The sequence below is a fragment of the Osmerus mordax genome, chromosome 8, assembly GCF_038355195.1.
Source record: "Osmerus mordax isolate fOsmMor3 chromosome 8, fOsmMor3.pri, whole genome shotgun sequence".
In the NCBI taxonomy this organism is placed as follows: domain Eukaryota; kingdom Metazoa; phylum Chordata; class Actinopteri; order Osmeriformes; family Osmeridae; genus Osmerus; species Osmerus mordax.
Genome location: NC_090057.1, coordinates 13,802,116 through 13,823,138, shown reverse-complemented (window position 1 = coordinate 13,823,138; position 21,023 = coordinate 13,802,116). Strand labels below are relative to the sequence as shown.

At 47.2% G+C, this 21,023-nt stretch overlaps 3 protein-coding genes across 4 annotated transcripts in view; 2 read left to right on the top strand and 1 right to left on the bottom strand.

Annotated features, from left to right (window-relative positions):
* arv1 (ARV1 homolog, fatty acid homeostasis modulator) overlaps positions 1 to 9,306 on the bottom strand; it is a 136,475-nt gene extending 127,169 nt beyond the window's left edge. The window contains exons 1-5 of one of the 2 annotated variants that reach the window (XR_010877008.1): positions 9,199 to 9,306; positions 8,856 to 8,975; positions 8,563 to 8,719; positions 7,957 to 8,178; positions 7,338 to 7,758 (exon numbers count right to left, since the gene is read on the bottom strand). Coding sequence is in view for 1 of the 2 variants with exons in the window: in XM_067241316.1 (XP_067097417.1) it covers positions 7,631 to 7,758; positions 7,957 to 8,178; positions 8,563 to 8,719; positions 8,856 to 8,975; positions 9,199 to 9,294 (723 nt within the window). In the remaining variant the exon portion in view is untranslated. Of the gene's footprint in view, positions 1 to 7,153; positions 7,759 to 7,956; positions 8,179 to 8,562; positions 8,720 to 8,855; positions 8,976 to 9,198 lie in introns of those variants that run through there. The other variant, XM_067241316.1, reaches the window with a different exon arrangement.
* On the top strand, positions 1,498 to 5,416 carry fam89a (family with sequence similarity 89 member A). The gene is made up of 2 exons (XM_067242386.1): positions 1,498 to 1,905; positions 2,455 to 5,416. Exons 1-2 carry the CDS (start codon positions 1,654 to 1,656, stop codon positions 2,734 to 2,736), a joined length of 534 nt encoding a protein of 177 aa, XP_067098487.1. The 5' UTR covers positions 1,498 to 1,653; the 3' UTR covers positions 2,737 to 5,416.
* Positions 9,307 to 9,485: 179 nt separating the features above from the next.
* Positions 9,486 to 20,866, top strand: ttc13 (tetratricopeptide repeat domain 13). Its single transcript, XM_067242188.1, has 23 exons — positions 9,486 to 9,663; positions 10,428 to 10,522; positions 10,789 to 10,864; positions 11,191 to 11,261; positions 11,428 to 11,493; positions 11,854 to 11,946; positions 12,206 to 12,322; positions 12,756 to 12,866; positions 12,991 to 13,073; positions 13,220 to 13,361; positions 14,148 to 14,322; positions 14,752 to 14,908; positions 15,052 to 15,182; positions 15,414 to 15,546; positions 15,657 to 15,749; positions 16,041 to 16,124; positions 16,242 to 16,326; positions 16,638 to 16,747; positions 17,665 to 17,800; positions 18,271 to 18,350; positions 18,622 to 18,700; positions 18,935 to 19,014; positions 19,196 to 20,866. The coding sequence occupies exons 1-23, from the start codon at positions 9,486 to 9,488 to the stop codon at positions 19,308 to 19,310; spliced, it is 2,490 nt and encodes an 829-aa protein (XP_067098289.1). The 3' UTR covers positions 19,311 to 20,866.
* Positions 20,867 to 21,023: the final 157 nt, after the last annotated feature.

Sequence of the window (21,023 nt, the reverse complement as noted above, 5' to 3'; positions counted from 1 at the left end):
ATCAATAAAGCAGCCTCAAGTGCTGTGTTGTCATCTCACAGTGCTCCGTTAATTGTCGGGAAAGGTCACATCATTTTCAAACACATACTTCAATGCATGGTCATGCTCAGATGCTCCTGAATAGATTTTCCATTCCCCAAAGGCATTGCACTCGAGAGCAAGAGAGCAGTCGGTAACTAAGACAAGGTTAAAGGAACAGGTTGTTTTAGAAATACGTGTGTACACACTGGTCTTGTGTCAAGTAAAAAGCTTTATTTTCAACACAGGCCTATTAGAGTTTTCACTTTTGCATGTCTTTGTGCTTCTTTCTGCCTGATATAAGGCACATCCTCAAGTCTTCTCTGAGGCATTGTGTCTCCAACAGCTTAAGTGCCAGACAGCAATCCTGCTTTCTATGAATATTGTTCTGGAACAATTCAAGCCCTTTCATGCTCATGAAGACCTATTTGCATGTGAATATGCCACATGGTGTAATTCATATTCCGTGTTTGTTTTCATTAGGGTTGGTGCTCCTCTCTTTGGGGGTCTGCTACGTTTACAGATTGTGGCATTAAAGACAGCCACTTATGGGATGTGTTTTCTTTGTGAGAGAGGGATCTGGAGAAGTGAGCAATGTTTCAGATTAGGAGCTGGCTGCATGCTATCACTGACACATATTTAAATGATGCCCCGGGGGGTACATTCACTGGCCTAATCTCCCCATCTTGAGCGGCCTGTCAAAAAGCAACTACAGCACTTATGTTGATCATGAAGGCTTAGAGGTGCAGTGTCCTTGACTCTGCTTTAAGAGACCTTCAGAATCACATGCAAGAAGACCTCAATGTCGTTTGAAAAGGGACTCACCATCCGCCAATTTATATAATTGGAGATAATTATATTGGTGTGAGCTAAGTGGCTGACCTGGATGTTTTTTTCTAAGGGCATACAGTGTACGTTTCTGACATCTGCCGGTGTGTGGCTAGCGTGTGCCTGTGTGTGTTTGGTTCTTTTGCCTCTTTGTCTCCAGTGCTGTTGTTGTTGAAGAGACAGGCTCACCATCTGTCTCCTAGGCTGACACCTTTGTTGCACACTCTCTTTGTAATGGTCTCACCACCAAAATGTCTATTGTACCGATACAACGTACGTGTTCTGCGAGTTGTTCTTTAGCTCTCTCGCTCTTTATCTTTCGCTCTCTCTCTCTCTTTCTTTCTTTCTTTCATGCTTCCATTGATAAAATACTACTTCCACAATATTTCCTGCAGTGAAGTAATTTCATATTACATTTAATGTCATATAACATTCGAATATGGCTGTTGATGTTGTTTTGTCCTTTGTATTTCTTATGTTATTAAAATATCATGCACAACACGTATACATAATTAGTGATGTGTCCAATACAAATCTAATAAAAGTTATGAATATTCAGCCAGCCGTTTCATGTATGTCACCAAGGGAGACGCCCCATCAGCCTGGAACTAAAGAGACAGGAAGTGCAAGTCAGCTCGAGCCAGTGAGGGGGATTACTGCGTTTCGGTCAGCAAAGAATATCGACTGTTGCATGGTACTCGATAGAAAAACGCATTTCTTTAACGAATGTTGTAATTTAAATCGACGCCAAGTTACTCTTAACGTCTCCAACATTTGGTGTTGCTTTTGCTCTACAAAGACACCACGATGAACGGGAAATCTGCGAACGGTACTGCGGGCGGAACACTGGCCTGTATCGAGGGGCTACCCCCACTGCCGAAGAGCCTGAGCGGTCTGCTTAACTCAAGCGGCGGGTCTTGGAGAGACATGGAGAGGATGTACGCGAAGAAGACCATGATCCAAGACGACCTGAGCCGAGGGCGAAATAACGCAGATAATTTGCTGGCAAACAAACCGGCCAACCTCGATGCGGCTTTGGCTCTCCTACGGAAAGAAATGGTAAAGAAAATCTTATTGCACAATTGGAAAATCTGGCTTAGGGGGTTGTGTACGGGTGTAAATAGGGCGAGCAACAGCTGTTTGGGCTAAATCATGAGATCTTGCTTTGATCTGAATTCCAACCTTCAAATGTCAGCCTGGTGCCGTCAAATAAAACACAGTTGGCTGTACACACAGTCATATAGCTACTTGACAGCTGGCATAATGATTTTGCAACCGTGAAATGCGGATGAATTGTAGCTCGCGGGATTCGTGTAAGTCACTTTAATGACAACCAGTGAGTCCCCAGCGCTACATCCCATTTCGCCCCTCATCCCACCCTCATCCAGATATTCCTGTTTGACTTTCACCTCAAAAGCTTTCCCAACACTTGTCACACTGAATAAAACCCACGCACAACATCAAGTCCCTTGGCCTGGCACTGATCCTATAATGATGACTGACTAATCCTTTTGGCTGTTCCTCTCAGCCAGCATCTGTGATAAACCAACTGGTTGAACACCGGTAAATTCAGAACCAACGCCTAACTCTTGTTGTTGTTGCTCCCAGGTGGGTTTGCGGCAGCAGGACATGTCGTTGCTGTGCCAGCTTTGGTCCCTGCACGAGTCCATCCAGGAATACAAAGGCAGCTGTCATGACCTGAGTGCCGGCGCCGGTGGCCTGGATAACGGCTACTTCGACGAGGAGGACGAGTACTACCAGGAGGCCTCTGGGACCACCCCTACGGAGGCCCTGCCCCCGGGGGAGGGCCCCGAGACGGAGGGTTTGAGTCCCAAGAACGGGACCAGCAAGGACAGCTGGTTGCAGGACTCCTTCCATGTGACTATTTGAGAGATGGAGAGATGGAGGGAGGGAAGGGGGGATGTAGTGGAGAAGGGAGTAAGACATGGAGAGCGAGGGAGGTTTAAGAGAGAGGAAAGGTCTCTGGTTGGAGTTTTGAAGGCCTTCCTCTCATGGCGGTCTCTCTCTCTGGGTCTTTCTCCTCAGAGAAGGCAGGAGGTGGCCTGTTATATCCTACCTCGACCACCTCCCCTGAGGCCTTTAGAAGGAGAAGATATGGAAGCTACCTATCTACCTTCCACCTGACTAGAGAGACTGAAAGGAGCTGAGCTGTGGACCTCCAGACTTCGACAGCTCCACACCTATAGAGGCAATATGCTCTTTATAAAGAGCTCCGCTGCAGTACATGCTGGCTTATATAACCCCCCCCCCTTTTTTTGTTGTTGTTCTTTTTCGGCAAACCTTTTCATATAAAGATATAAACAAAGGTTGATTATTTATTATATTATAAAAATGAAAAATGTTATCTCTCGTGTATTTACTTGGATGAACTTTAGAGGTTTTTTTTGTATGGCTCGGTGGAAAGAGGCTGCCAGTTTTGGTCCAGTCTTGAACAGGGTTGAGATGGAGGGGGACCTCCATTTGTTCATCCATACAAGAAGATGTCAGCTAGCAAGAAGTTATGGGGATCTCCATCTCCAGGGTTAGAAGTGGTTTGCGGTTGCCTTTTGTATCAGCCAGAGACAAAAGCGCGGGAAGAAATGTGATTTACAAATACTGGAAACATTCTTACATCTGGAACAAGTTTCAAGACCACGAGAAGCGCACATATCTGACCCAGCACCAGACTGTTACCCCCCCCTCCCCCCCAAGGCCCCCGAGCTTTGCTTCTCCACCCATGGTGACGCCATCTCAGACACAGGTAGACTAGCCACCTTGTTATACCACAGATGACGTGACGTTGGTCCAGCAATGTTGTTAATTTTGGACACGGTTTCTCTGTGGGGAAAACAACGAACTTGGTCTCAGGCGGACCTGCGTTTAGGATGAACTAGCTTAACTTTCATGGGATCTTCCTGGTTCTGGGTAACCAACCGGAAACACTCACTCATTTTTGGGGGGGGGGGGGGGTATTGTCCAAATCCTTGTAGACATTTAACAACTTGACACAGGGTACCCTTTCTAACTCCTGTCTATATGTTATTCTCCCATATATGATCTGTGATATTTATTTTGTTCGTTTGGCAATGTTTCCAAACAGTCTTCCATAGTCTTACCCAGAGAGCTTAGGTGACTGCACTTGGCGTCACTACAAGGAGAATCAACTCCAATGTTCATTCTGAAATTGCATCCCGAAGGTGAACTTGTACTCGTGCATATCCTGGCATTTTGTGTGTGGGAAAAAATGGGGGGTCCATATTTTTGGGTGATTGTGGTACTCGAACCAAAGAGTCAAAATGACACACACATCCTGGTTTATCGTATTTGGATTTCAAGGTGTTTTACCACACAGTGGTGTTGTGGTTTAAAAAGCCTGTAATGCCAAGTTGGCTTTTTGCCCACCATCAGCCTAGTTGTTGGCTACTAACACATGTATGATGTGATGTCTCTATTGAAGAATGTTGAACCTTCCAGGGTTAGCCTCAGACAGAGGCTTCTGGGTAGTGTAGTCTGTTATCTTGACTGTTAATGCAGTTTGACAATGGAGCATGCCTGTAGGCCAGATGCTGCTGCAAAAAAACAAAAAAATCCCAAATCGAAATGGAGCACTGAAAGAAAATGTCTACGGAACCTTGTGTGGTACTCGTACATGTATACCTCCTTCTGCTTTTGAGTCTTTAGCCTACTGTAGGCATGCAGGTTAACACACTACAAACACCAGCCCCTCATTGTGAAAGTCAGTATTGCAGGACACCTGTCAGTCCTAAACCTTTGTCTGTAACACTACACAAAAACGTCCCTCCCAACGCTAATTGCTATTAGTGCCTTTATGCCATGTTGTCTCAGACCATTGGCTATTGCTGTTGTCTCTCTCCAAACCCCAGAGCTTTGGTAGCGTCTGCGACAAGAAAATATGGTGCATCTCGTACAGGAGCTCTCCTGTAAACCCAACTCTGCAAAACGTTTGATTCCCACCAAAAAGAAACCCCTTAAAAAAAGAGGTTGTTCACCAGCAAAAGAAAGTTCACATTATCAGTTTTGCGGAGCAGTCTGAAATGTACCCCACCACTACCACCTGAGGGCTGGAGTGCAGGGTGTGGCTCTCTGTTCTGACAGGGTTTACCGGTGCAGAATCAGGATCTGCAGCCAGGCAGAAGGTCTTGTAGACCTTCGGGAAGTTCCACATGAATCATTCATGTTGTCAAACTATTGAATATTTGCATGAGTTCACATTCTAAATAAGGAATCATCATCTTGTCCATCTCCTTGTGGGGGTGGGGGGTGCTAACGTGTTTAAAACGGCCATTAGTGACATGAGGGTAGTCAAATACAACTTTGGTTCATTCCTCCTCCATTAAGTCAGTGGATATGTTTTGATGTGTTTTAAGTACTTCTGATTGTTCATTAGGATGAGAGAATCCATAAAACCTGCAAGGGGATTGTTATTCTGGTCTGTTCCTCATGTTGATTTGTTATTTTTCAGTGAATGACCATACTACTGTTATTGGAAGATTGTTTTTATGCTATGTAATAGTTACACAAATTGTGTTAATAAATGACGAGTAATAAATATCCTCAGCTTGATAAGGTCTTGTGAAAACATCTTTAAAATAGTTGTTATACAATACTTTCTTCTGGAGCAACAAGGCGTGACCCAATAGAAAAAGCTAAAAAGGAGAGAATGTCGTTACTCTTCGCGACTGTTGCCCTAGTTCTGCGTTTCCTGGAAGCAGTTTCCTGAGCTGAATGTAGAGCATCGTTCCCTGTTTGAACAGCAGCAGGCCTCAGCTCTGGGGCTCTGTCACTTTTGGTGTAAATATCTTGTTTTCTATCTGAATGCCATCTTTGGTTACCCCATTCTTAGACTTAATACAGACACAGGACACTAGTCCTCAGATTATGTGTGCTAAATAGATTGTGTGTAAATATTGGCTAAAAAATTCAGCATTGGAATGTGGTTCTGTCTACCCTGCCCAAGCACCTGTTTAGGAGATTGCAGCAGATTAAACATAATCTTGATTGACTGCAAATCCAAGGTATGCGTCACTCACCATGGGATTGGCCAGGCTGCCTATTGTACAATTTGCCACTATCACCATGGATGCACCAAAACAAACACTGATGTCATCACAAAGTATTTTTTCAGTTTGAGCAATGGGCAGGCTTAGACAGGCTTGAGCACAGTTGTACAGTTCAAATAACTTTTTCAATCTTACAGCCTGCTTTAGACCCTTGCCGACTTCATTAAGGTTAGTATCCTATCCATAGTAATTAAGAGTTCAAGGTCATCCAAATCTTTACTCGAAGAAGTGCAGTAAAATATATAATCTTAGAGTAACGGTTAAGCTATACCAGAGTTGGGTGGTGCTGATAGTTTACAGTCCTACTTAACACTTCAGAAAGTCAAGACAGGTAAGAAATGCAAAGGTATGCACCAAACATAACGTTTTGTACCACAGCAATGTGCAGACATATCCACTGATATTTTCATTAAATGTTTACTACATCGGCAACAATGTCTGAGTGAAATGTATTGGATTTTGTGTAGAGTAGTATAGTTACTAACTTGAACTCAAGCTGTGATATTTAGGACCATAAATCAGATCGTCATTTAAGATAAATAGTTTAAAGGGGTTCACAAGTTTACACTGGCAACAGCATCTGTACTGTTCCAACCAGGGGCCAACTCTGAACCTCAGGACACCAAACCAAACATTCCAAGCTGGAGTGTTCCCCACGTGATCTGACGAGCTGTTTCAACTTGTGGGTTCACTATGAATCCTAGCATTCCTCTCAAACAGAAATCTGGCAGGAATTCACACAGGAGAAACAGTAGAAAATGTGCTTTATTATAAAATGCTGGCTATCAAAATTACAGATATCACCAAATAAAATAAACGTAAGTACGTTATGTATACATCGTATGGACACAGAGGACCATGTTTGAAGAGAACAAAAGCGTTTGAGAATGTTTCCCCCAGTGAGGTGAAACTTTGCAAACATCTGGTTCTGGTGAGCAGTTATCCATGGACATGCACGTCAAGTCACCCCTCTCTCTGTGTCTCCACACGCTCATCATTCCTCGGCTACTTGCGTTAATCACAGCAAGATTATTACCAAGCGAACACTGCCCTCTTGTACAGTTCCGATTCAGGGTGAGGGCAATACCAGGGGAATTCCACATTCATACTAGCCCCTCGAGATCTTCCACGAACACACAAAATGTCACATTCACAGCCCGCCAACTTGTAAAAGTAGACATTTCTTGCTGGCAATATCGCTAGTCCCCCCCCCCCCCCCCCCCCCCTCTTTCTGACCTCAGGTAACCTCCGGAATGGCAGCTCACCAGCCAGGCTAGTTGCCTGGACACAGGAGGTTGTTGGGTCAATCAGGTCCTTCTTCTCTCTCACGGTGTGTAGCATACCTGCATTAACTCACTCCCACGTAAGTAGGTACACACAGTCCATTCATTAAGTGGTGTTTTTTTTGACAATCCAGGGAGTATGGTCCTTGTCCTCCCAGGCTAACTAGATGGCAAATTCCAGACAGACATAGTTATTTATGGAGTTTGGTCCACTGGGTTCTGCTTGATAGTGCAGTCTGACCCATATCAGTCAGTTGTTGGCTCTGTGGCAGGTGGCTGAAGCTAAGGGAACACGCACACCACTCACTCCCAAGTATGAGAAGACCTGAAAAGGATTCAAACCAATCAAAAAGTTCCTTTCAGGCCTATCAGCCAATCAAAAGATATTGTAAGCCCTTCTCAGGGAATGGCTGCGGCAGGTCAGAAGTCAGCCAGAATGTCCTGAAGGCTCCAGGGAATCTTCTGGAAAGCCCGGGCCAAGCCGGTCTCACACAGCAGGCCCACACACACCGCCAGTAGGGACAGCCTCCTGCTACAGTTTAGGATTACTGGAAAGATTGGGAGGAGGGGGAGGTCAGGTAGGAGTGACAGGGGAGGCACAGGGAAGGGAGAGACAAAATATCAAACATCAAATCTGTGTCAGCTTTCAGGTTTCGAGTTTCAGACGGGGACAGCTGCCATCTGGCGGAAGCCATCAGGCATCCAGACGAGCAGAGCCTCAAACAGTTTGCCGGAGAGTTGCCTACCCCTGATGGCCTGGGAGTTGGAGGTGAGGACGAACAGCTTGATGAGGGTGAAGCAGAGCGGGGAATGGTCGTGCTCCCAGATGACGGCGGGGACGAGCAGGACCTTGCCGTAGGAGGACAGCATCAGGGCCCGGAGCAGACAAGCCATCTCGGCGCTGCGGCAACGCAGCCTCCCCGACAACCACAGCAAGCACAGCACCCCCGCGCAGAACACACACAGCTCTGCCCACGCACAGGGACGCAAACCGGAGAACAGAACTCAAGTCTTTTTGATCTATAAACGTGGTGGTTTGGTGCATGAATCTTCCTTAAGTTGAAACAAAAAAAGTAATTGGGCCAGTGTCACAAACTAAATGGACGCTAATCTCAGTACCCAGAAAAACTAAACTTCTAGGGGGATATCACTGATTCTCTGGCTGGAAACATGGGTGGTGGGGGGGAGCCTACATTGAACATGATTCATTAGATAATTGTGGAACAGAGAGAAAAGTGTGATGCCCCGTTTACACACAACTCACCCATCAGACTTTTGATGTATTCACATGTTTGACATGTGAGACTTAAATGGAGCCAAACCCTGTACAGTGGCAGAAGTCTTATTATTACCAAGAGTGGCCAGGCCGAACATGGCGTAGAAGTTCCACTCCTTGGTGTATCTGATGATGTCAGAGGGGTCGCTGCTACCGGGCTCAGATACGTGCAGCTGAGACCACCTCAAGTAGGCCTCGCATAGCAGGCAGAACACACACAACTTCCAGTGGATCTGTGGAGGGAATAGGAACACATGCACGCACGCACACACACATACACAGTGAGGCATCCTCGTTTCTCTGCGTTGATTATAAAGGTTTGTTTGTAGCATTCTAACAGACACCAACCTCCAGAAGACTAATGCTTACGTTCAGGGTAGTGTTGAACAGAATGTGCCTAAAAGCTTGGGTTTTGCATAGAATGGCATCTATCAGGATTATGACTGGGTCATATTCAATGTACTTGTCCACGGGCTTCTTGCAAGACTCCTGTGAAACGAATCCGCAAACATTGAGTGTGTGGGGTAGAGGCACCGATAGCAGGGAGACACTGTTCTCACTGCCCAAGTAACCACGCAACAATTTACTACACAGATTTTCTCTTGGTGACATATTGTGCCATAGCCTACGCTAGCTAGCTTGGCAAAGTGTCTGCATCCACGACTACAGCATCAACACTACCACTCAGCCAGGTGGTAATTAGTTAACTCACGCATATGGTTATCTTCAAAATCCCATTACTGTAATCTCTGTGAAGCTCGACCGCGTCCTTGTTACATTCCACACACCGAAAGACAGCTTTAGCCATTCTGTCTTGTGCAAACTCCCAAACTAGTCTACCGGCTTGACGAAGGCGACTTCCTTGATTGGTCCCAGATAGCATGGGAGATGTAGTTTTTTGTAACTCTCGCTGGCAGATTGGTTTCGGGGAATTTGCAAGGGGGCGTAGGCAGTGAAGGAACTACACGAGCAAAGCTTCCGCTCTCATCACCTACACACATGAAACACAACATGGCACCTGCCTGCCGAGGTGTTGTTGTGGTAGCCCTTTCACTTCTCTACTTCAGTCGAGCCATCTTTTCCACTGAGCACTTATCTACTCTCACTTTCTTCAACAGCGATCTGCACAAACATGGTTGTAGCTCGCCAGAGTTGGAAGAGTACGCGGCGGACTGCGGTAGGATCTCTCTTTGCCATAGTTTTGCCACGTCCTCGTACACGGTGTTGAAGGCAGCTAGCTAACTAGCCACCAGTGCTATCTGTTGTTGGGTGTCAAACCCGTCTTCCTCGCCCGTTGACATATAACACGGACAACCAGCTAACCGCTCCCTGGAGCTACTCTAGGACTAGAGGTTACGTTTTGCAATGACAAAGGTCAGAGGAGAATCAGTGACTCTGCAATTAAGTCACTGCCATAGCATTTAATTGAATGAAGCAGGTTTTCTTGATCGTAACTAGTTTTATTTGCTGGCTTTAGCTAGAACAGTTGTTGTAGTCTAAAGTTGCTTAAATGGCTCGCAATGTAAAAGGGAACGTATTGTACTATGTTGTCTAGTAGTCCCACCGTGCACTCTTCAGCTCGCAGCATTGGGTTCTAAAGGTGCATAATTGGAAGTGTAACGTGACGATTCAAATTCAAGAACGACGTGAATGAATGACTTTAAACTCTACAAAATGTTGTCAACGGAGCATTCATGAAAACTCTGTCAGTATTTTGTGGTATGTATTGTGTGCGGTCCTATTTGAGACGTGCAGCTTTTTATTTAATCGATATCCTCGGCACACGTTGTAAAAACAGTCCACTACTGAACCATGTCACAAGGTGACTCTAGACCTGTGTATCGTATTTCACTGTAGGCTTGGAGCTCTGTGGAGTGTGTACCAAAGGGGATTTTGGTTATGGTTGTTTGACACTCTCTCGCTCTCACACTGTCTCTTCAGAGTCATCGATTCTGCAGTTGGAGGACCCGGACTGTGAGGAAGGAAGCAGTCCGCCCTGCCAGTCGGTCTTCTCTCTCAACGCTGAGAAGATCCTGGTGAGTTCCACAAGTTTCACACGGTTTCACCCGTCCTACTTCTGTAACTCCTGACAGGCCTGTATACCATAACAACTTCCCAGAAGATAGGAAAGCAACATGAGAGCAGACTATTCCCCCTACTATGACAGACTGTCTCCTCAGCTCTCAGAAGCAGACTGCTCCACCTCTCTTCCTCCCAGAAGCAGCGGTGTGGCTGATACAGTCTTATCTGACTAACCTCCTTGTGGTGTGCTTGTGTGTGTGTGTGTCCCTGCCTGCTCCAGAGCCAAGCAAGGCTGTTCATAGAGCAGAAAAGGTTCCCTTTCCCTGTCGACAACCTCAACACAAACGAGGAGCTTGGTACGTTTCCGCCAGGAAGAGACATTCATTCATTCTTGTGTGCATTACATTTACATTTAGCAGACGCTCTTATCCAGAGCGACTTACAGTAAGTACAGGGACATACCCCCGAGGCAAGTAGGGTGAAGTGCATTGCCCAAGGACACAACGTCAGTTGGCATGACCGGGAATCGAACTGGCAACCTTTGGATTACTAGCCCGATTCCCTCACCGCTCAGCCATCTGACTCCCGCATTCATTCATCCATACAGTGATTCTTGTGTTCTTGCATTTATTCTGTGTTTCTGTGTTTTAACCCCTGTTGACACATTGTTTTTGTTTTGCAGCAATAGGATACGTTCTCATAGGCAACGGCCTCTACGACGAAGCCATCAAACACTTCTCTTTGCTACTGCAGGTGGGTGGGCTCGACCGGTCCGTATGTGTGTTCAGGGTTCAACAGTCCCTTCTGTATAGGAGAAAAATAGGCCCACTCCCTTTCCAAAATGGCATCTGTCTATATGGCATGGCAGTGTTTGTGCAGTTGTTGATGGTGTGTTTGTTTTTGTTGCTGTTTCCAACAGGGGGATCCAGAGCTGGTCAGTGCCATCTACGGACGAGGAATAGCGTACGGGAAAAAGAGTCTGCAGGTGGGTGGCGATCTCACAGAGGGATTTTGAACAATGAGTTTGACAACATCTGGTGTTTGGGGTGCTCCACACAGCAGTGACTGCTCAAGTATAAGATAACGCTTTATTAATCCCCAGGAGGGGAAATTTGAGAAATGCAGCAGAAGAAAAAGATAAGAGATAAAGTAATGACTGAAAGTGAAATGGACCAAAAAAAAACAATATGAACATATAAACAACATAAACAATGAATATTTTTTTTATGAACAACACCAAAATAGACATATTAACAATATAAAACAACACCAACTTTACATTGAGTGGTAACTGTGTGTCTCTCCCCCCCCCCCCCACCTCCCTTTTCTCCTCCCCCTCCTACAGGACATAAAGAATGCTGACTTGGCGCTGTACGAGCTGAGCCGAGTCATTGCCCTGGAGCCCAGCAGGCCTGAGGTGTATGAGCAGAGGGCAGAGGTGAGAACCGCCATCGAGGAGAGGCAGGGCGACGTGGAGGAGGAAGCCTAAAAACACGGGAGTCTGGGAAGCCTGGGAAGGGATGGGCAGAGAGAGAGATACACAGACGCAAATAGAGAGCGCCACAAACATTCCTACATTCCTTCATTCTGTCTCGATTCCTCCCCCTGACTGTTGACTCCGACACCATGCGTTTGTCTGGTGCTGCTGTTACAGTATGTGTGTGTGTGTGTGTATGTGCGTGTACGTGTGTGTGCAGATTCTTTCACCGCTGGGCCGTATCACTGAGGCCTTAAGTGACCTGTCTAAAGCCATCCAGCTGCAGCCTTCAGCACGCCTCTACAGACATAGAGGAACCCTGCTCTTCATTTCTGAGGTCAGAACACACACCGTCTCACACACACACAAACACACACACACTCAATAATGCTACACACAATCAAACACACACGTTCTCAGACGTAGCACTGGTCTTCCCACAGTCCTCCTCTGGCATGTATTTTGATCTTATCAGGCAATAACGACCACTGACGACTTGCACTGTTTACTGAACATCTTGTGCAGTGTTATACAGGGATTCAATCACTTCTCTGTCACACAGATACTCTCACTAAGCCTCATGGGTAATATTCTTGAAGCTGAATGCCACAATAAATGGCAAATTAAACAGTTTCTGTTTTCAATGAAACTCACTTCTAAAGACAACAAATTAAACATTGAATAAAACATTCATGATTGGTACTCATATTAATTCACAACATCCCCCTCTGCTCTCCATATCCTCTTCTGGTGCTGTGTGTCCCTTGCAGGACTATGTATCTGCAATGGAGGACTTCCAGCGCTCTCTGGACCTGAAGAAGAACCAGCCCATCGCTATGCTCTACAAAGGCCTTACCTTCTTCCACAGAGGCATGCTCAAGGTGAAGTCCTCTGATTCACTGCCTAGCATTAGCCTTAACTAGCCTGGAGCTAGCTAGCTGCGTTAAAGTGCTGCCTGTTACTACATGCTAACCGTGCTAGCCCTGTTCCTTTTCATCTTTCCAGGAAGCCATAGAGACCTTTAAGGAGGCCCTGAAATTGAAAGCAGACTTCATAGATGCGTATAAAAGCCTGGGGCAAGCCTACAGGTAGTCCTTTTTTTCTTTCTTTTTCTCTTTTAGCTCATCCATCTCTCTTTCCCTCACTCTGTGTCTGTGTTCTAACTTTTCTGCCACTCTCTTTCTCTCGCTCTGTGTTTAACCATATCTCTATCTCTCTTTGTCTCTCTCTCTAGGGAGTTGGGGGACTTTGAGGCGGCCATGGACAGCTTCCAGCGAGCCTTGCTGCTCAACCAGAACCACATCCAGTCCCTTCAGCTCCGAGGCATGATGCTCTACCACCACGGCAGCCTGCAAGAGGCCATCGGAAACTTTAAGGTAACTGTGTGTGTGTGTGTGGGGGTGGGGGGTGGGTGAGAGAGTTGGTGCCCTGTGTGTGGTATTCTCGCTAGGCTTTGCTGACTGTGTTGTGTTCTTATCAGTTCACTTGCTGACAATGCTTGGCCAGTGATGACACACGAATGGACGCACACACAAACACACTGTGTGTAGTTGAGGACTATCACAGCTACCAGCAGCCACCGGAGACGCACGGCCCTACACACACATTGTTTACACCCGCACATACGCAGACACGCTCCACACCCCTCGTAAGTGGGCCTTTCAGTCTCGTGTGCTGCTCAGCCAGTGTGTGTGTGGTTTGTGTAGGATGTGGTGTAAGAATTCACCTGTTACGACGTATCTCCTTGCCACTCGCCCAGTCAAGCTGCGTGAGTCACGCTGTTAACCTAGATTGGGGGTAGAAAGTGTTTCAGGAAGCCTGTGTTTCCTGTTGTGTCCTGTGTGTCGTAATGTGTAACACAACTGGATACTTGTCATCTCTACTCCATCGCTCATTCAAAGTCATTCTTTTTCTGCTCGAGTTTCTAAACGAGCTCCTAGCTACCCGACCCACTGACATCAACTAGGCCACGCATAAATGCTAACCTGCCCCTCAATCTTACGTTTGTCCCACGGCCATCTGTCAACCACTATAAATGATTTAGGGCCTTGTCTTTCTGTTGCTCAGATCTGTCACTCATCATCACTTTCACCCTTCCAGCAGTGCCTATAGTTAGCAACAGTAGACTTAGACCTGTGTCTCTCCTCCCTCCCCCCCCTCAGCGGTGTCTGCAGTTGGAGCCCTACAACGAGGTTTGCCAGTACATGAAGGGGCTGAGCCACGTGGCCATGGGCCAGTTCTACGAGGGCATCAAGGCCCAGACCAAGGTCATGCTCAACGACCCCCTGCTGGGGCAGAAGGCCAGCTCTGAGTACCTGAAAGTCAAATACCTCAGAGGTAGGTGAACCAACCTAGCATGAACCCCCGTTGACCCCCCCCGTTTTTTATTTATTTATTTTTTACATTTAGCAGAAGCTCTTATCCAGAGCGACTTACAGTAAGTACAGGGACATTCCCCCGAGGCAAGTATGGTGAAGTGCCTTGCCCAAGGACACAAGGTCATTTGACACAGCCTGGAATCGAACCAGCGACCTTCTGATTAACAGCCCGATTCCCTAACCGCTCAGCCATCTGACCCCCTAGCCATCTGAGTTCCTTGTCATTCATCCGACTAGGTTTTCCTGTTGGATAGCTTTGGATAATATAGGTCAACTTTCCCATTAGTCTGGGTGGAATACAACTTCTTGTCTCCCTTATGTCTCTCGTATCCTAATGTCCTCTCCTGATGTCTATCACTCTCCTCCCTTCTCCCCTCTCCTCCCCCAGAGTACTCCCGATACCTCCACTCTCACCTGGACATCTCCGTGGCCGAGTACAACGTGGACCAGGACCTACCAGGAAACTTCAAGAACCACTGGGCAAAGAACCTGCCCTTCCTCATCGAGGACTACGAGGAGCAGCCGGGCCTGCAGCCGCACATCAAGTACGTGTGTGTCTGCGTGTTTGTGTGTCTGTGGGTGTGTCTGTGTGTCTGTGGGTGTGTGATTGGAGAGAGAAGCACATTCACGCGCACCTGTCCTGCTCACCCCCCCCCTCCTCCTCCCCCGCTGCTTCTATCCGATCCAGAGACGTGCTGCCGCAGAACTTCGAGAGCTACAGCAGCGAGGTCCAGAAGCTCATCTGCACGGCCGATCACCTGGGGGGCCTGATGCAGTACAACACCCCGGGCTTCCTGCCCAACAGGCGCATCCACCGAGGTACACCCTGGGGGTGGTGGGTGTGTTGGGTAAGGGGGGGGGGGGGGGGGGGGGGGGGGGGGGGGGGGGGGGGGGCGCTTGTGTGTGGGGGGGGGGGGGTTCTCGACGGCTCTGCCTGTTAGCATTTGTCGAAGGGGATAGTGTTATGGACTGGACATGGATAAGAAGGGATCACAGCTGTGTTTCTCATTCTCTCTCTGTCTCTCTCTCTCTCTCTCTCTGTGTGTCCAGCCATGGGCCTGGCCACCCTGGAGGTGATGCAGGCGATGCAGCGCACCTGGAGTAACGCCAAGGTCCGGGTCAACGGCAAGACCAGGCAGATGCAATGGAGAGACATGTTCGACATAGCCGTCAAATGGAGGAGGTAAGGCTCGGGAGAGAGAGAGAGTCATATGTTACGTTTAATGACATGTTTGGGCAATGACTCACCCCCTCTCTATCCCGTGTGTGTGTGTGTGCGCCCCTTTCTTGCAGGATCGCGGATCCAGACCAGCCAGTTCTGTGGTTGGATCAGATGCCCGCCAGGAGTCTAAGTCGTGGCTTCAACAACCACATCAATCTCATCAGGTAGACTCCCCACCGACACACACACATACTGCCGGACAGAAACCTGATCACCAGACACCTCGCTCTACAAAGAGCGATCTGACAACAGGTTGGAGTTTCCCTCAGCTTTTGTGGTTTCTTTAAGACCTCAGCAGGTCCGTTGTGTCTAGAACAGTGAGCCCATGAAAGAATATCTCAGCGCTACGACTTCCAGCAGGGAAACTAGCCCTTGGGAAAAGGCAGAAGAAAGTTGGATTTTTGTCGTTTTACTAGGGTGGTCTTGCTGATGTAGTGGCTCTGCTTCTCCTTCAGGGGGCAGATTATCAACATCCGCTATCTGGCTTACTTCGATGACATCCTCAACTTCATCAAAGACAGAATACTGGTCTATCACGGGTTAGTCACATGAAAGATACACCTGTGGCTCAGGTATATGACCCGAGCTCTCAGTGCTGCTTTCACAATGAGGCCCGAAGTATAACCTTGTGTGTGTGTGTGTGTCCTGCTGCCCAGGGCCTACAACCCCAGGGGGCTGCTGGAGGTTAGACAGGCTCTGGAGAGTGTCAGCAAGGTGGAGGACCTGCTGCCTATCATGAAGGTAGGCAGGGGGCGGGGGGAGAGGGAGAGGGAAAGGGGGGATGATGGGAGGAGTTAGGATGGGGGGGTGGGAGAGAGGCTGGGATCATGAAGGACTAAGTGGAGGGAGTTTGAAATAGTGAGGGATGTTGTCTGGGAGAGATGGAGGGATGGAAGAGATAGTCTGTAAAAAAAAAGTGTCAGTATCTCTTCCAGAAAACACCAGTTTGGCCATGGCAGTGTTTCAGCCCATAGATCTGATTGTGCTGTGTTGTTTTTGTCTGACGGCATTTGTGTGTGTGTGCGTGTCTTTGTGTGTTTTGTGTTTTGAAGCAGTTCAACAGTAAAACCAGAGATGGCTTCACAGTCAACTCCAAGGTGCCCAGTGTGAAGGATCCTGGGAAGGAGTATGATGGCTTTACCATCACCATCACAGGAGACAGGTCTGTACTTGAACCCAGTTCTAAACCAGCCCATACCCCTAGTCCCTACTGGTCTGAACTAGAACCCAGTCCAGACATAGCCCACCACCAACTCAATATCCTTTACAGATATGTACAAGCGCTCAGTTCTTAGCCGCTTAGTCCTAGGAATCCCTAGGTTCTAGTCCCTATTCCCAAGAACCGTTCTCTACCCTATACTCCAAAACTCCTAGTCCCTAACCCCTACCCCCTATGGAGATATCCTTAGCCCCCATTACTTTTCTTTACCCTTAACTTATAGAATATAGCTTCTAGCCTGTAGAATCACATTCACACCATCAAACCTCACTTCCTGTTCAGAAGTGTGTGTGTGTGTGGGTGGGTTTGTTAAAGTGACTCAACCGAGCACAGGAACCCACACACACGCAGTCAGCAGAGTCGATTTAACCAACAAACACACTTCCTAACAGGAAGCGAGGTTTGATGGTGTGAATGTGAGTCTCCCTCTGTAATGGAGAGCAGAGAGGTACTTTCCAGCTCTTTGGGAAGGTTCAGGTCTTCAAGGTTCCCTCCAGGCCTGCCCATGTTGACTAGGGGTCTACAGCATTAGTAGTTAATCTAATCCTAGTGCCTGGTGACACTGTGTGGTAACACAAATGCTGGAGTGAGCTGAACAGCAGCAGAGGGAAAGAGTCAGTGTTCAGGTCCATGTTCTGGGTCAAAACTCACCATTCTGTTTTTTTAGTGCCTGAGATCTTCCATCACATAAAATACACCATGCCTTCATCCACGGTGTGTGTGTTTGTATGATTTTATTTGGGCTGTATGATGATCCCCTATCCCTTGATGTTTCCTGCTTCCTGACCTGCTGTCTTTCGGACGCTTCCGTGACATTGCTCTGTGTGTGTGTGTGTGTGTGCGCGTCCCGCGTCCTGCAGAGTGGGGAACATGCTGTTCTCAGTGGAGACCCAGACCACCGAGGAGAGGACCCAGCAGTACCAGTCTGAGATCGAGAACCTCTACAAGGACCTCACAGCCAAGGGCAAGGCCCTCATGCTCTCCACAGAACTGGGGGTAGGAGCCCTGCCTCTCTCCCCCGTCAGAGAAACGTCCCCAGCCTGGGGTTGAGCTGTAGTACTGGAGCAGCAATAAGGCAGAAGCTGTTTGAATGGCTCAATGGACTTATTTGTAGTTGTCTGGTCTGAAAACGTGCCGTTGTAAAAATGCCTTCGCACTTGAAACACGGGTTTGTCTATGAGCACACCAACTATGTGAACTCCTAAAGCTGGTAAAAAGACTAAGCCTATTTGATACTGTGATGCTGTGATTTTGATTACTTTTGATTAATTACTTATAATATATAATTGATATAATTACTTGTATTATGACGGACAGGTATATCTAGCATAATGTTCTCAAAGCATGTTATCAAGGAGCAAGAGCCATTATCATCCATGAAACGGTATTGAGTTTTCTTCTCTCTTTTTAACATTTTGTCTGCTTCTCTCTCTCTCTCATTTCCTGTCTCTCTCTACCCCCCTAAGGATGCTGATGCAGTGTGTAATCTCATCCTATCTCTGGTCTACTACTTCTGTAACCTCATGCCCCTATCTAGAGGCTCCAGGTAGACACTCTCACACACACACACACACACACACATACACTCGCACACAATCCACCCAAAACACTCCCTCACACACACACCACACCCCACCCTAAACACTCCCAAACATTCTCCACACCCTACTCGCACACATCCCGCCCAAAACACTTACACACCCCCATCCCTCCTCCCACAACAGAAAACGGCAGCGTTATGACACGTGTTCCCTCTTCCCCTTTCCCCTTGTCCACCTCACCCCTCTCTCCCTCTCCCCCTGTCCCCCTCTTGCCAGCGTGGTGGCCTACTCTGTGGTCATGGGAGCTCTGATGGCCAGTGGGAAGGAGGTGATAGGGAGGATCCCCAGAGGAAAGGTACTTAGGCAACACCCCTACCCACATGCAACTAGACAACCACTCTCAACACACCTGGCCTTACCACCGCCATGCTGCCCTGGGCGCTTTCATCCACTGCAGTCAAGTGGCTGTGTACTGTGTCGTGGGCTATAGAATACCTGAATTGTATCATAGCAGATTAATGAGATCAGTGGGAATATCAATCAGTGTCTTCTCTAATTACCATTTTTATTCGGTTGACGTTTGATCCAGCTGGTGGATTTCGAAGCCATGACGACGCCCAGTGCAGACAGCTTTAGTAAAACAGCCAAAAACTGGATGAATTTAAAAAGGTGAGCGTTCCTTAAAAACTTAAAGCGTGTTTTCGTGCTCATGTCAAGAACTGCTGCTGAGCTTAGTCTATTTATTACCCATCTTGTTATCTGGCTACGGTGTGTCTCCAAATGCCTGCCCCCACTACCCTAACCCAGTCTGCCCCCCACCCCTCTACCTTTCTCTCTGTTTCCTCCCAAGTTTACCGGGCTGGTACCAGAATCTTCCGTCAGTAGCAGAAACCTTCCCTACCTCCAGAACCATGATTGAAGTTCTGAACACAGACCCGACCTCGCACTGTCCCAAGAAGTCATAACAAGACCCTCCCCCCCCTCCCCCCTCCTCTAACCCACCCTCCCCAGCGACCAGCTGCCTGGACCACTCAGCCCCCGACCCCCCTCACCCACCTCTACGCTCCCCTGCCCTGTAGATACAAGATCTGAAACAACGGGGTAGGCCTGAGCAAGTTGACGGACAAGTCCACTCTGCCTGCCGGAGGATACAGTGAAGCGGTGGCCATCTTACTTGATCCTGTCTGTTGTTCTTGAGGTCTAGTGTCTATGGGGGTTAAGCTGTAGAGGTTGGTGGAGGCCTGGGGGGGGATGTCCCCTCTCTCTCTCTTTCTCTTTCTATATCTCTCTCTCCAGAAGCACAACAACCCCTCCCCAAGTCTCTAAATGGAACTGTGAACGTCCCCACGTTGTTTAGTAACAGCCTCGGCCTGTGGACAAGGAGCTCTGCCTGTAGACATGTCATCACCATGGGATGAGAGGTTGGGGTTGCGTTCACAACTCCCATGGTTAAAATCTCATGTTTTTTAGTTGTTTTTTTTGCACCCACCACCTGCTATCTAACGATTGTTCTCTTATGGTACTGGAAAGCTTGGTGGGTGGGTACGACAAATTGATATGTGAATGGGAGGGATTCCCTATGAATGTGATTGGCACTTTAATTCTATTCTATTTTAAAAACAACCCCCTTATATATGTACTAGCAAAGGACAGGGAGATTCTGGATTTAACTTTTCTGGATTTAACTTTTTCTTCAGGGCTATTTAATTCCTCTTGGGATACTTGAACAAAAAACAAAAAAAAGACAAGCCATTTTTTTAAAATAATGTCTTGTCGATCTCGGAAGACACTTTCCGTCATTGTTTTAACTTGACCAGTAAAAGGTGTGATGAGGAGGAATAGAAACGATTTTGTGTTGCACTCAAACCCAGCACATTATTTTGAGGGAAAAGTGAACCGAAGCACACGACCTGGTGCTATTTTAATCATTCCTCTGGTGATGTCAGAAGGCAAACATCCGTGAGCCAATCATTTATTTACCCTTTGTTCTTTTTTTTCTCCATTAATGTGTTTTTAATTAGCAAGGTCACAACTGCACACACAACAGTGTACTTTCAGGGACTTTCACTAGGGCAGACTATGGGTGACTGAGATTAGTCCTGGACCAATTATCCACAAAGTTCTCTGTTCCCATTTCAACCTTTTACTGGGACTTAGCAACACACACAACGATGGTTCCCTTTGTGAATGAGCTCATGATCAAAAAGGCTTATTGAATGAAACAAAGATGCTCTTCAAACGGACCTGTTTAGGTCAATTTTGGGAGGAAACGACTGTTTTATGTTTCCATATTAACGATTCTGCCGACTGGTTTGGATTTCGTTTTTCTTTCTGTTTGTCTTCTCTTTATTTTTTTGCACTGGGTGAATCATTGTGATAAAGTGCTACGGTGGACTTTTAAAGTACTGTATGTGTCTCAACTTGAAGAAAAAGGAATGCGCAATTTTAGGGGATTTTGTGGTCCAGGATGAATTGGGATTTTCAATGGTCAATAAAACTGCTACACTGACTTACCATGTCACTTTGGTTCCTTTTGTAATGATTTACTATAGCATACATCTGTCAGAAATAATTAGAGGCTAATTCATATTGCGTGGCATCAGCACATTGAAAGAGAAGTACCTGACTGCAGTCTAAAAATCAGGAAGAGGCTCAACCTGGGCGGAGTCAAGCGTTTG